General features: G+C 36.3%; 2 protein-coding genes across 3 annotated transcripts in view; one reads left to right on the plus strand and one right to left on the minus strand.

Annotated features, from left to right (window-relative positions):
* Nucleotides 1-2: 2 nt before the first annotated feature.
* LOC121314250 (protein transport protein Sec61 subunit gamma) lies at nt 3-4,000 on the plus strand. Its single transcript, XM_041247299.1, has 4 exons — nt 3-96; nt 2,631-2,729; nt 3,451-3,553; nt 3,848-4,000. Exons 2-4 carry the CDS (start codon nt 2,636-2,638, stop codon nt 3,855-3,857), a joined length of 207 nt encoding a protein of 68 aa, XP_041103233.1. The 5' UTR covers nt 3-96; nt 2,631-2,635; the 3' UTR covers nt 3,858-4,000.
* LOC121314248 (thiamin pyrophosphokinase 1-like) overlaps nt 3,996-15,090 on the minus strand; it is a 122,912-nt gene continuing 111,817 nt past the window's right edge. For both annotated transcript variants that reach the window (XM_041247297.1, XM_041247296.1), the window contains exon 9: nt 3,996-4,746. In XM_041247297.1, coding sequence (XP_041103231.1) covers nt 4,571-4,746 — 176 coding nt within the window. In that variant the 3' untranslated portion in view covers nt 3,996-4,570. The remainder of the gene's footprint in view (nt 4,747-15,090) is intronic.

The following is a 15,090-nucleotide window of genomic DNA, read 5'->3' on the forward strand; positions in this document are numbered from 1 at the left end:
CTTTGGCGTATTAAGAGCTCTGAAAAGCGACGTGGACGTGCTAGTGGAGAGAAAACCCGCAAGACAGGAATAGGGCAGTAGTGGGTATTAACACAGGTAAGAAAACTTAAATAAATAAATATTATAGCGTTGTGTATTGTGATACACTTGTATTTTTTTTTCTTCCTTTTTAGCGATTTCTAATTGCGAGAGCTGTTTTTCCTGAAAAGACTCAGTCTCTCTAAGTCTAAGCTGACTGGAAATTTTAAATCACACACCGAGTAAGGCCGCAGAAAGATAAGCGAAATGGAGGGCAACACACACACACACATACAGTGTGTGTGATATGAATATTTTATTACTGGTACGACGCAGATGGTTATTTTACTGAGCATTGTTGTATAGTAATTGGCATTCCAGTGCAACTAGATTTGTACTGTAAGTTACTGTGATGAGGCCCTATGTCTCCAACTCCTCAACACCGCCATTGTTTTGTTTAAACTTAGAAACTTGGATGTTGATTATTATTATTATTATTAATAATAATAATAATAATAATAATAATAATAATAATAATAATAATAATTATTCCTACTGTGCAAGGTAGGTGTACACAGAAGCAACTTATTTTCTTGCATAGCAGTATACGAAATGTTTTTGTTTTAAATGTAATGGTAACACAATGGTCTTTAGAAATCATCTTCCTAGCTGAATTCGACGAGCTGTAAACAAATCTACTGCAGCGAAACACATCTGTTTAATATGCCACGTAAACACTCTGAGACAGTAGTCCTAGTAAAACCCGTCCAGAGTCGTCCGGGGAAAGCCAAAGTATCTGTAAATCGTAATTTTTAGTGTATCTATCAATCTATCGTGTTTGCTAAAAAGAAAATGCTAAAATATTAAGTCCTTATCTACGTGTCATACAACAGTGTGTACAATGTATCATCACGATGTATTTGATTTATTACTGGTAGTTTATAGACAAAAATAAAGTGTACTGTTGATTTGTAGCCTACTACCGTATTGTATGAGCCTGTTACAGCTTTGTTAGTACATTACATAATGTGTACAGAGAACACAATGTTATTTTAGCACAATCCTTGCACATTTAAATTAAATACGTGTGGGCGGCTAGTTTTAAACTGGACACATCGACATTTCGGAGTTGGACCTGTACATAATCACGTATTTATGTAATAATATATCGGGAAACAATGTTTCTGTATTGGGCCACAGCAGTGCACAGATCACCGGAAGTAGTGTTTAGAGAGAACGAAAAAGAACTGAAGCATGCTAGCAAACTTGCAAGTGTAGCCAGCTGCTTAATAAACTTGTGGTGTTTTGTTAAAGTTGTATCGAGTTGCCGAAATCATTAAAAGCGGCAGTGATACACATAGAAGGAAGTCGATTCTTTGTTTGGTTGCAGGTAGGGTTGTCACCTGGCCCCATAATTCTGGAACACTGTGAGACGGAACAGGATTTTGAAGTTGCCTTTAAACTGAAGGAAATCAACATGTGAATTCCTAAACCTTTGCTAAATTGATTCTAATGATTAATTATCTTGAGGCAGCATGACAATACAATAATAGCTTTTAACAAATGAAAAATAAATACTTCATCAATATTTATTTTATTAAGTTTTAAAAATATATATTAAGTTTATTTATAGTTTCTAATAGTATTTCACCTCCCACTGAAATCATTAATACTGAGCAGCTGTTCACTATTCCTGAGACCAGACAGCTTGAACAATGGATCAGTGTTATTTAATTGGGAGTCAATGTAAATTAGGACTATATATTACTAATAGGATTTAAATAGCATCTTTTAAATATTGAGAACTGAAATATCATTCTGTACAAAATAAAAAAAATATCTTGAATAAACCTACACACGTGTTTATTCAAGATGCTTTTTTTATTTTGTAAGATTTGTATGATCACAATGATTTGGATAATTAAGAAGCAGTATAAATTAAGCAAGTGCTTAGTGCTCAATTCATGTGTTTATTGCTTTCAGTTTAAGGGCAACTTAAACCATGTTCCATCCCAAAGTGTTCCAGAATTATGGGGCCAGGTGGCAACCCTAGTTGCAGGTTTACAGGCTAACGCACTTGCTTTGTCTATTTCCCCGATGCGTTAACACAGAAATATGTTGTTGTTATTAATAATAAGTAGCTCCAGATGGGTGTTAGGACGACCCCCTCTGTGACATAGTAATATACTCTTCAGCACAATGTTTTCATCACTTCTTTAACGAAAGCCTGAATACGTATACCCCCTGTGGTAGAGAATGTTAAGATTTTAAATGGTGTCACGATATATGTTATAGCATCATATTTTGTTGTAAGTTACCGTATATATTTAACTTTAAAAAAATGACACAGAGGTTTGCAAGACTTAAATGTTAAGTACTTTTTAAAGGTTTGGAGCATAACATTTTAATCCATCTTAAAACGACAGAAAACGATTATTTTGGCATGAACTAATGGGGTTTCGACCGAAACGTTACAATTTGAAATGCAGTGTTTTTAAATGAATTCTACCCCATTGCGTTTCTAAATTTATTTTATAAAGTGGAGGATCTGTTGATTTTAGAAACACAAACTTATGTCTTGACTTCTTTTTCCCCCCTCTTTATAAACTCAGTCACCATGGACCAGGTTATGCAGTTCGTTGAACCCAGTCGTCAGTTTGTGAAGGACTCTATTAGACTTGTCAAAAGGTGTACAAAGCCAGACCGAAAAGGTAATACATAATTGTATGTGGGTTTTTTTTTTTTTTGCGTCATCTTGCAAAAGTGATGCTGTGTTAAAGGGTCAGTAAGTGTTCTCTTTCGGTTTTCAGATATGTCATCTCTGCAGGATCTAGCAAGTACAGCGGAACACACGTTTTGTAGTTTTCTTTTTGTGTGATTTGAAAATACATGTTAAATCACCAGTATCAATCCACTGCCAAGTGAACATCGAGTTCCAAAGTAACACATTCATATCTGTTGTATCAACTCTTGTAATGTTTGTTTTGTCAAAAGGTTATTGGTGAACCCCTGATATTTGACTCCTTATTGTCACCCATTTTGATCAGTCTTGTTTGAAGGACAAGAAAATGGACTCCAGAATTCTGAATTTAATATTGATTACTAAGATGGTAACTTAAAATGTGTGTGGTGGGGGGTGTGTGTGGGGGGGGGGGGGGGGGGGGGGGGGGGGGGGGGGGGGGGGGGTGGGGGGTGTGTGTGTGTGGGGGGGGGGGGGGGGCGGGGTATGGGTAACTTTGTAATCTGAGTGTCTCCCTTTGTACAATGTGAAATGTTTCAAACTGAAGAGAAACGTGCATTTGGGGAATATGGTTTAATGCATTTTAGATATTTTATTGGTCAAGTAGGGGGCTCTTTATTTGAACTAGAAAATGAGGCTACGGCTAGTGAGACCTGTTTTTTATATAAATGTTTCCTTTATAACATTTTCAGAATTTCAGAAGATTGCCATGGCAACAGCAATTGGTTTTGCAATTATGGGATTCATTGGCTTTTTCGTGAAACTTATCCACATCCCCATCAACAACATAATTGTGTAAGTGTAAAGCTTAAAAAAAATTGATACAAAGATTGTTTAGCCTTGTATATTGTCAGTGCAATATTAAGTGATCAATATTACTACTTGACAGATTTCCTTATGTGTGTAAAATATAATATTACCAACATTAAGTCTGTAGTCACAGCCTTGCATATTATGTATAAACTCTAGATACTTGACAATCTCACGGGAATGTGATAACAAAGGGCAACATTCTTGCGTCTGCTACAGTGAAGTTTGAATTTTAAAAGTCAATATGAGAATTTTTTTTTTTTTTTTTTTTTTTTGTAGTGGTGGTTAAACCTCTTACCTGCTGAAAGATTATGACCTGACCTACAAATGTGGACTGGAGAGGAGAGAAGAAGGGCGGGATGGGTTTGAGGGGCTGATTTTTACATTTGTTGTATATTTGTGTTTGTTAATAAATTTGGGAGACAAATTAAAGCAGTGTGTTTTATTTTTCCAGTACTTGTCACAAGTAGAAACTTAAGGCACAAAGTTTGTTTGCTGTAACCCAAATGAACAAGATGGGGTGTGGCTTTGATATCTTGAAGAAACAAATACAGAAATTGGTTGTTGTTTTTAATATATTTTTACACAACTAGAAAATGTTACTGGAATCCTGAAATGCACTTCATTAAATAGAGTATTTTATCTGTTTTTAAAATTCATATATGGACAGATTAAACTGGAGTATGCAGACTGAAAATGTGCAACACAATTAAACAGCTCTGTTCTAGCAGATGTTGAAGCTGACACCCTGGGATCCTTCAAGAAGCTGCTTGAGATTCTGGGATCAATAAGCTATCAACAACCAAAGGAGAAAGATAGATGTAAACTTTCTTATGCAATCTAAGTTATGTAACGCAAAATACAAGTCTTTGGCATAATTAAAAATGTCAGGCATTGGGAGTTGAATCCATTTGATAACTTAAATTAGAGTGGTTTCACTTTTCATTTACAGTACATGCACATAGTTGTGGTGTGGTAAAACAAACTAACTTTTTTTTTTTTTTATGGCCTAATTTGGTTGCATCCCCTTGTCCATTGTTCAGTTTTCATGATCCCCATACTCCATACCAAGGGCTGGTCTGTTTGTATTGTCACAAGCTTTCTGTCCTCATCAGGGTTGTGTGATTCATATGTATTGGAGGTACTGACCAGTTTTCCAAATTGTAGTAGTTGATCATCTGAAAAAATATAAATAATAATCAAATTCAAGCAAACAGTGCTTCCTATAACTTTTACCAATTGAGCCAACTCCACTTTGCCTCTTGTACAAATATGTACATTTGAGGGGGTTACCAAACCAATTAAATTATAATTTCAAATACCAAAATGTCATTAGGGGATAACAGCATGCTTTTTTATGGTGTTAGCAGCTTGATGGGAATATTTTTCTGGTCATTGCAATTTTGATTCAGTGTGTATTATGCTCTCTACCCATCTTTAGGACCATTTAGGAAAAATATACTGCATGTATTAAGTTAATGAGCTACTGGCATACAACATATCCACTACAAAAAAGTAGTTTATTTTACCAAACACTGACCTCTAGTGGTCAGTATTTGGAGGGACAGGAGTTGATGCACAGTGAATTAATGGGAATTGCTAAATTCAGGCACAGCAAATTAGTTATTTAACCTTCTATTGCATTTACATATGAATCATCACTAAAATGGGATCTAGGAAATATATCTGCCTGTTGACTATTAAGATCTGCTTTGAAGAAAAATGCAACTGAAAGTTCACCTTCCATTCAGACTGTTTGACTTAACATTTTATGATGGTATAACAGGACACCACTGTCCATGGCCACATATTCATAATGACATGTATCGTTCTCCCTTGATAATTTATTACATTTTTAATTAATTTACTTTATTGTAAATACTAATTTAGATTACCAAGCATGTTACAATTGTAATAATGCAACACATGTATGTTTTTAAAACCGAGCTCAGACAGCTTTGTATGTATTTGAAAGCACTGCTAAATAAAACCAAAGCTTGCAAGAACACTATTGAACTCTACTGCTTTATGTCACATGTCTGCTGGCAGTAATCTAACACTTCTGATATGAAAGGAGCCAGGCTGCCAACAGGCCGACATTGAACCTTGTTTTAAAACACACCCCTATCTGGGATTTTGACAAACTGAATTACACTGAAAAATATGTTGCAACATTTGTTTCACCTTACATTATTAAACAAAAGGGACTGTTCTGGCTACAGTCAATCCTGGGCCTCTACCAAGCAGAGAATGAAAATTGAGCCACATTGTATGGTTGTTTTGTGATGTGGCCTAATGTCCCTTGACCCTTCGTCACCAAATATTAGTATGTCCAAATTCACTTCCAACTTAAGTACAAACATTTGAAGTACATCCTTAAGCACAGACCCACACCAACACACCAATAATGACTCTAAAAACCCCTGCTGCTCTGTATGAAAATAAAACTGTCAGGCATCCGAGCATCACAAAACAAATCTATCTATTTATATTTCATTCTACTTATACACAGCGGCTTGATTTAACTCTGGTATGGTTCTTTCTTATAAAAAGATTTTAATGTTGGATGGTACAACACAGCATTCTGTCCCTAAATCCCCCATTGTGTAATGGGCAAAACATCAACAGCATTGAAAACAACCTGTGAGGTACATCTTAAAGGGCAATGGAGTTACACTGACTGACTGGACCAAAAAGCAAAAGGATTTCAGTGACTTCTGGAGGGGCTTCATAGTGGATGCCTTCCAAAAACACGAAGCCCCATTTTCCACTGTGCTATGACTTATTTAACTGAGTAACCTAAAATTTTAATATCAAATACATGTTTATCATAAGGTGTAGTACAGGAAGTTAATGAAAACATGAGATCAACAAAGTAATGATAATACACATTAGGAAAGACCTACTAGTATTATTTACTAAAGTTATTTTTTTTATTATTTTGTTTTTTTTCTTTCCAATTCTCATTCAAACAATAACATCATTGCGATTGTTCTGAGCGTCACAGCGCATCGCTGGTCTATGTTGTTTTCACCTCTGTCCACCACTGTTTCTGCTGCCTCTGATTAAGGATTGCTACGGATTCATCTTCTCTGCCGGTGTGAGCGGCAATTATGAAAGGACATGGACTGTTTTGGGGTGTTTCTGTGTTGTTATTTTAAATGTTTATAATTCTTCATTTGCTTTTAAATACTTGCTACAGTGCCGAAAAAAGTTTGGATTTTCACGTATTTAAAACCTAAAATGTTATTAAATCTTAATCTAAGTCCTAATAATAGGTAAAGATAACCTGATTAAACAAATGACACAAAAATGTGATACTTTTTCAACATTTATTTATCCACAAATGATTCAACATTCAATATCCATGTGTGAAAAAAAAGTATGTGACCCTTTAGATTCAGTAAATGGTGGCACCCCCTTGAGCAGCAAAGACTTCAACTAAGAATTTCCTGTAACTGTTGGTCAGTCTCTCACATCAATTTTCAGGAACTTTGGCCCATTCCTCCTACAGAACTGCTTCAACTCAGTGACATTTGAGGGCTTCCTTGCATGGACAGCTCACTTCAGGTCCTGCCACAACATTTCGATGGGGTTTAGGTCCGGACTTTGACTAGGCCATTCTAAAATTCAGAATTATTTCTTCTACAGCCATTCTTTTGCAGATCTGTTTGTATGTTTAGGATCATTGTCTTGCTGCATGACCCACTTTCAGTTCCGCTTTAGCCCGACATTCTCCTCTAGAATCTTCTGATCCAATGCAGAATTCATGGTTGTGTCAATGATGGCAAGCCGTCCAGGTCCTGAGGCAGCAAAGCATCCCCAAACCATCACACTCCCACCACCATGCTTGACGGTTGGGATGCAGTTCTTCTGTTCGAACGCAGTGTTTGGTTTTCGCCAAACATAACGTTCTCATTGAGGATAAAAAGTTCTATCTTTGACTCGTCTGTCCAGAGAACATTGTTCCAGAAGTCTTGGGAATCATCTATGTGCTCTTTAGTGAACTTCAGATGAACAGCAATGTTCTTTTTAGAAAGCAGTGGTTTCCTCCTTCCATGAACATCATTCTTATTCAGTCTTTTTCTGATAGTTGAGCCATGAACACTCACATTAGCCAAGGCGAGAGTGGCCTGCAGATCATTGGATGTTACTCTGGGGTTGTTTGTGATTTCCTTGATGATTTTTCGGTTTGTTCTTGGAGAAATTTTGGTAGGACGGCCGCTCCTGGTAGAGTGACTGTGGTCTCTAGCTTTCTCCATTTGTAGACTACCTGTCTGACAGTGGATTGGGGAGCCCCAAATCCTTAGAAATGGTTTTGAAAACCTTTCTAGACTAATTAGCATCAATAACTGTTTTCAGAGATTTCTTTTGATCGTGGCATGACGTGTTTCCACACGCCTGTATGGTGAAGACCAAACTCACAAAGTTTCTGATCTTAATATAGGATGGGGCATCCCAAACTTATCCCTGAAGATCTACCTAACTATTTAAACACCTGATTCTAATTATCCCCTTAATTGAGCTGACAAAACCAGTGGTTCACTTACTTTTTCACATGCCCTGAATCTTAATTATTCATTGTTTGTCTAATTCATACATTATTTTGTTTCAATAGACATGGAATTGGTTAATATAAACCTTACTGGATATTTAAGAAAAGACTGGTTTTGATTCAAGAAGGCTATCATGGTAAAACTATGGAATTTCCATAATTATCATTGGGGTTCACAAACTTTTTCTCAGCACTGTATGTCTTTTCATCTGCCATTTTGTGGCAAAGCGCTTTGTGACGGTGGTCCACTATGAAAGGCACTAGATAAAACTGATTGATTGATTTCTCTCCATATCCTTTTCTTTTTCTATTTTTCTTTTTCTCTTATAAGACACATTTTATTTTATTTTTTAATTTCTGTAAGCCGCTTTGGATAAAAACGCCTGCCAAATAATTAAATAATAATAAAAATAATGTATTTAGCTCTACATACTTTAAGACCATATGCGCACAATTCCTTTTATATTCAAATGACTGGAATGATGGTTCACCCAGAACAAACACTCTGAGGTAAATGTTGTTGCTAATGCTTTCAGTTTTACTTTGAGACAATGGTTCATATTTTACTGGGCTGAGATTTACAACAGAGTCGTATGCACTCACCTTTAGAGCTCATCTTAAAGATATCAAACAAATGTTTTATCAAAATAATGTACCTCTCTACCTAAAATGGCCTGAAAAAAAAAAAAAAAACAGAACATGCAGATGGTAGAAACAGAAAAAAAATTATAGCCAGTAAACTGCTACATTTGTAAACTTCAGTTCACACATCACTCTTCTCTATAAGAAGGGCTAAACTGCTCATCACCTTTAGAAAACTGTTACTGTAAAGCTTTTTTTTTATCATATACCTTTTTTCTTATATACATTTCAAACAACTTAAATGAGCTGCAACATTAGCCTCAGTTCCCAAGTGAAATGATTTTGATGGCTCAACTGCACCCCCACTGCATATTAATACACATCATAAACTCACCACAGAAGACATCACACAATTGCCAGTCTTTCTGAGAGAGGCTCAGGAATGAATAAGCAAGGAGGCACCAAGGATAATGCAATAATCAACCCATGAAAATGGTACCATCGATATAGACTAGTTGCAGGCCTAACATTTTTGATGGTTTGTATATTCTAATACAGATAAGCTTCATCATCAAAACATCTGGGTATTGTGAGTAGACCTGATGATGTTGACCTAGTAAGGTGACTTGTGCCAGGTCCCATTTTCAGGAATGACCCACACAAAAGTGTAGTTTTAATGTTATTTGGAAAAGCGTGTTTATTAAGACTCGCCTGTAATGTTTTCATGTTGTCCACATTCGCTGCTTTTATTCCTGATGAGTGCCCTATCACATCCCTAATGTCAACACTATTATTAGCAGAGAGGTGCCAAGGGTGGATTATCTTAGTGTGAGACTTTTCTCAAAGAGTGTGTGTCAATGCTGAAGGAGCATGGTGAAATGACAAAACCGGGAGGACCGTTTAAAAGATTAAGCTGTTAGTACCTTTAAACAATCTGCACATTCTGCATCAATATTAAGTAGTACTGGACTAACAAAATAAAGAAATAGTACTGAGCTGTAACTGGAATTACATCTTGTTCTAAAGCATATTAATACTTTTGAAGTTCAGTGGTTACTTTTCTTCTCATACACACAATAAAGACCTTTAACTATAATTTCTACATTATTCGAATAATTTATGCCAATAAAAAATATAATGCTGCTAATAATAATAATAACAGAAAACTATTTTTTTTTGCCACTGTAGCTTTAATACATTTTAAAACGTACGTCATTGTGAAAATGTGTATTAAACAGAGCTGCCATGGAAAGCTAAGCTAATTCAGCTTGTGGATGGAGAGAAGGAAACACATATTAACATGCCAATCACACTACATACACAGGGCTACTTTTTCATCCACCCTGGGCTCTTGGTCAAATCAGAATTCTTTTTTTTTTTTTTCTTGAAGCACTGCTAAACTAATAATAAGCTCCACAAGTCAACTTTGAGAGGAACGACCCTTATGAGGTGACACAGGGCAGCAGCAGCACTCACTCCTGCTTTAGTGGAACTTAAACATTGGGCCATGTTGGGCTTGCAATTATTCTAATATCGATGGTACCATTTTTCATGACAGCCTATTGCTGTGCTTTCACTAACTGCAATCCCAAGATTTTTTTTGTTGTTGTGGTTTATCTATCCTAATACACATATGTTTGATCATGAAAACTTCTTGGGTTTGTAAGTAGTCTGACATTGATGAGTTATCCAATGCAGTGATGTAACTTTTTCATGAAATGGCCTATTTAATTTCCACTAAAGCATTGTTTTGTGCCGCCTTGAGTGGTTTTGTAGGTCATGAAAATGGCTCTGCTAGTAAATCATCGTTAATTATTATAAACACTGACAAGCAGTATAATGTTAGTAATAGTGTGAAGCAGTCTTTGGAATTTGAAATATGACAAGGCACTCATCAGGATGAGAAAATGAACGAGTTTAGCAGTGAAGGTGGTCGAAATGAAAACATCAGAAAAAGCATTAACTACAGATGTTGGGTGGGCCATTCCTGAATATTGGACCTAATTCCTTACTAGGTAAACATTATAAGGTGACCTGAAAGACAGCAATAGTGATCGATGAACAAAATCAGACAAACAAACCAAAATAAAGCAGCAAGCAAGACAAAGACCACAGCAGCATTACCAATATTTCAAATATTCTCATCTGCTGTGCAGAAGGATTTCTTCTCAAGCACCTTCAGCTAAAACAGACAGCATTATGTTAATGAGTTACATTAACATGTGTCACTGGAATGAGGTTTGAGATGCACCATGTTGTTCACATGGATGTCCTGATGAGGGCAGCAGAGCACAAGTCACAAACAAATCTCAAATCTGCAGCAATTCCTAGGAAAAAAAGAAGTTGAACATAAATTCACTTTTTACGTGAAGAAGAATGCAGTTTCAAAGTTAAGGAAGCAACAAGCCTGAGGTGTATAAAAAAGTGACTGGCAGCAACATTGTTAATAATAGTTCCTAAGATGATGAAATAATACAAAACAATCTGTTAAAATATGGGTGCACTGTTTATGACTGTTGACGCCGCCGCCCCCCCCCCCCCCCCCCCCCCAAAACACAAACCCTCAATGTGTAATAAATAATAATCGTCAAATAACTCAAAGTGTACAGACAGCCTCTTATAAAACTACCTCAGCACATCTCCTATAATTATAATAAGTGACACCAATGGGTATTGTGCTCTAACTTATCATCATGTCACCATAATTCAAATATTTATATAATATTTATGATGCCACTGGGGTACTGAACAAAGTCATCCAGCATGGAGGTCACTATTTTATTTTACCAAAAACAACTTACTTGACCAACCATCCACATTTACAGCTCCTAATGCACCCAATTGCTAGTAGAAAAAAAACAAGTTTCAGTGTTTCTGCCCAAGATCAATTGATCGACATATTATTATAAAACAGGAAAACTTACATTATTACTAAATTAACTAACCAAATGGGACCAGAGGGGCTTGCATAATGTTACTTTAACAAATTGTTAGAATCCTACAGTCATTTCAACACAACCCAATTAAAATAAACTTACCGAAGCGTCTGTGACAACAAGGCACAAAAGCACTGCAGTCATTAAAAGCTGAGGATAAACAGTCTGGATAATGGCAGGTTTGCTGTGCCTTAAGATTAAAGCATATAGAAATACTTTCAAAGCTATAATTTAAAAACTTGACAGCATGCTTTTCCACATCAGGATCTGAGAGAGGTAAAATGGTCAGAAATTCAAGTACAGTAGACACGTGTTTTTGATAATGCTTTTTTCAGTGTAAATATTATAGACCTAATGAGACCACCCAGCACTTGTTTTTGCCTGCCCATACCTCTTTTCACTACTTGACAAACTGAACGATTCTTCACGTCTCATGGCGTTAGAAAGAAAGAGGCTGGTGTCCCCATGATTCTTTTTTATATCTTAATAGGTAGCTCTGCTGTTGTGTCCCCTGACTGGTTCACATCCAGCTGTCGAGTTCAGCTTGCTTTGAAGGAGGAGTGATGAAAGGTTGGCAAACTGTTGTATTTATTTAAACCGAGATCCTCTAATTTAGAGGACTTGTGACCTCTAAATGTTAAATATCCATGGCTTTGGTTTTTGCTTGCTCTCATGATTTTTCATTTGCATTCATTGTGCAAATTCAGGGTCGGGAACATCACAGTGTCTCAGAACTATTCTCCATGGGGGCTGGAGTGTCCCACTCTACTGATTCTGTCTTCTTAACTGCACTCACTCACCGCATTACCATTCCCATTAAGATACCAACGGGACACATGTAACTACAGCTATATAACGATGGAAAGCCATACTTCAGTACAATGTCAAGTATATGGACTAATACAGGGGATGTAAGTATTCTGGTTAGCTGATTGTCTGTGTACAGCCAGTTGCACATTATCAGCATTTGCCATTTTAAATGTTTCTGGTATTAGTTAATGGAATACAGTGCTCCCCATTTACTTCAAAATTAAACAACTCACAAATTTGCTTTTGTAAGATTTGCAGTTCTACTCTTCTTTCACAAAACAATGGTGCATGTGAATTTTTGTGGCTGCATCTGTGGCACAGAAATTCATTAAAATATCACATACAGAAAGAATGCGCTTGCAGTGGCATCACTAAACACCTCAAGAGAGAAAGACACATTAGTTTTAAATCACACCAGAATTTATTTTCAGAAGTGTTTACAGCATGTGTGCCTCTCTTTCCCTGTGGCTAGGGAATAATACCATAAAATTGCCCGCAAACTGGAATTTGGCTCTCCTAATAAAAACAGCAGCAACAGCTAAACTAAAAAAAAAGTTTCTTTATAATCTAACTCATAAACAGCATTACAGCAAAATAGATACTGGAGTTGTTATCTCTGTAATCTACTAAAGTGCTGACAGTTTAACAGTAGGCTATTATTTATTTGCCCTATGTACTTGTGTTTGGGGTTTTATGTCCCACTACACTTTATTAATACTTAGGCTTAGGGAGGCCAATATAAGTTACAAGTTAAATTGTGCAGTTTACAAAAAATAACCATTCATCTAAAATTTAATCCAGAAGCATGTAATGTTGTTTTAATTTCTTAGAGCAGGCTCAAGTGTGTTACAGTCAGTACACAGAAAGCTAGAGAGCCAGACAGCCTCTATTAAAAAGAAGAAAAAAAAAACGTAAACAGCAGCTCCTCAATTATATAAAATTTTTACATGCCCTCTTTAATCTCATTTCTTACTGGGGAATTCTCAGAAAATAGACAGGATCATCATGTAGCCTTAAAAAGGTCATACTGCTGCCAAGCGCTAGGTCTTAAAAATACTGGATCCCAACTGCATGAGCCCTGTCGATTTATCTCAACTCCTGCAGAACTGATTAATTCCAACAGATTTTCTACCTTTTTAAGTTCAAATTTTGTTGAGATTACCAAAGACAAACACACTGGCAGGACAGCAGGTGTGTGGTATTTTACACCATTAACCTCCTCCTCTTTAATCTTTATATTTATAATCTTTGAATTTACTGACTGTGGATTTATCTTCTGTGTGTTTCAAACTGGCATTCACAGAGGAAAGTAGCAGTTGAATCAATTCAAGATTTTATGGGACCACAGACTCTCCTCTTAAAGGTCTTAAGAGGGTCATTTCAAACTGGGAGATGAGGTGGGTTCTTTCAACATTCAGCAACAGGATCATCAGTAAAGCATTTGGAGGAAAAGCCCACCAACTGTAGAGAAATTTGTTTATAATAAAATCATTAAGTAATATTATAATCCATCTAATATTATTATAATTTTTATTGCAATTACTCTGGAAATCGGGTTACGTTATTGGGCTGGCTTTGTATTCACCATTTATTTTGTAAAAAATAGTATCTCCCGAGACAAACCACTTGGTCCACATTGTCAACCTGTGGGCTTTCTTAAAACAGTAGTTTGCTAAATTATATTTTGTAAGGTTAGCCGTGAGCAGGTTTTCCAAGGTTTTTAAATAAACATGCTATATATTTGATTTATTTATTTTGGTTTAAAACATACATAAACCGTATTACTATTACAACTATAAATACACCTACAGCAACATTAAGCACAATTGAACATATTACATTCCTATCATACTATAAAAGCCAATAATACAAGTCTATTAATATCAAACCAATCAATTTATCTTAAATTACTTATTAGTTAAATCTTTGTCAATAGGACCAAACATTTGACTCAGAAGAGCCAATGAAATATCCTATTTCCAGTACCTTATTGGTGGAGAAAACACAAAGAGAAACATACAAAAATATACAGACTAAAGGGCCATTCACACCGGATGTGGTGTGCATGCCGCCTCCTTGCGTGTCGCTTTGCAGTCGCCGCAGGCCACTGTTCACACCGATCGCGGCAGGGGAAAGTCAGTGGGCGGTCTGTTGTTACGTCACGGCTGTATATATAGAGTTTTGTCTGGTTTGCTGGGTATAGGCAAAGACAGTGTGAGTTAAAGGAATCAATATGCACTGATATTATTGAGCATTATACACATGAAAAAGTGCAACTACTGCCATCCCATCATATCAATGGACTTTTGGTGGGGGGCAGACTGTAAACGTGGCAACAATCAGTAGTACTGTGCATCTAACAACACAAGAATTGTAACAATCAACAGCAAACAAACAAAGATAATTGTAATCGCCCTGCTCTACCAGAGAAAGAAGAAAATGTAAGATCGCTGTGGGTCCATGACACCCTCAAGAAAAGAAAAAGGTAAGGCGAATATCATCGGCTGATACAGGAGCTCTGGTTTGATGAAGGCAGATTTCAAACCTACTTAATGCTGTATTATACAACTCTGGAGAATCAGAAATCAGAACCACAAGCATTTCCTCCATTGTACTTTTTTTTTTTCTTCCTCTCAAAG

The sequence above is a fragment of the Polyodon spathula genome, chromosome 4 (genome assembly GCF_017654505.1).
Source record: "Polyodon spathula isolate WHYD16114869_AA chromosome 4, ASM1765450v1, whole genome shotgun sequence".
Taxonomy (NCBI): domain Eukaryota; kingdom Metazoa; phylum Chordata; class Actinopteri; order Acipenseriformes; family Polyodontidae; genus Polyodon; species Polyodon spathula.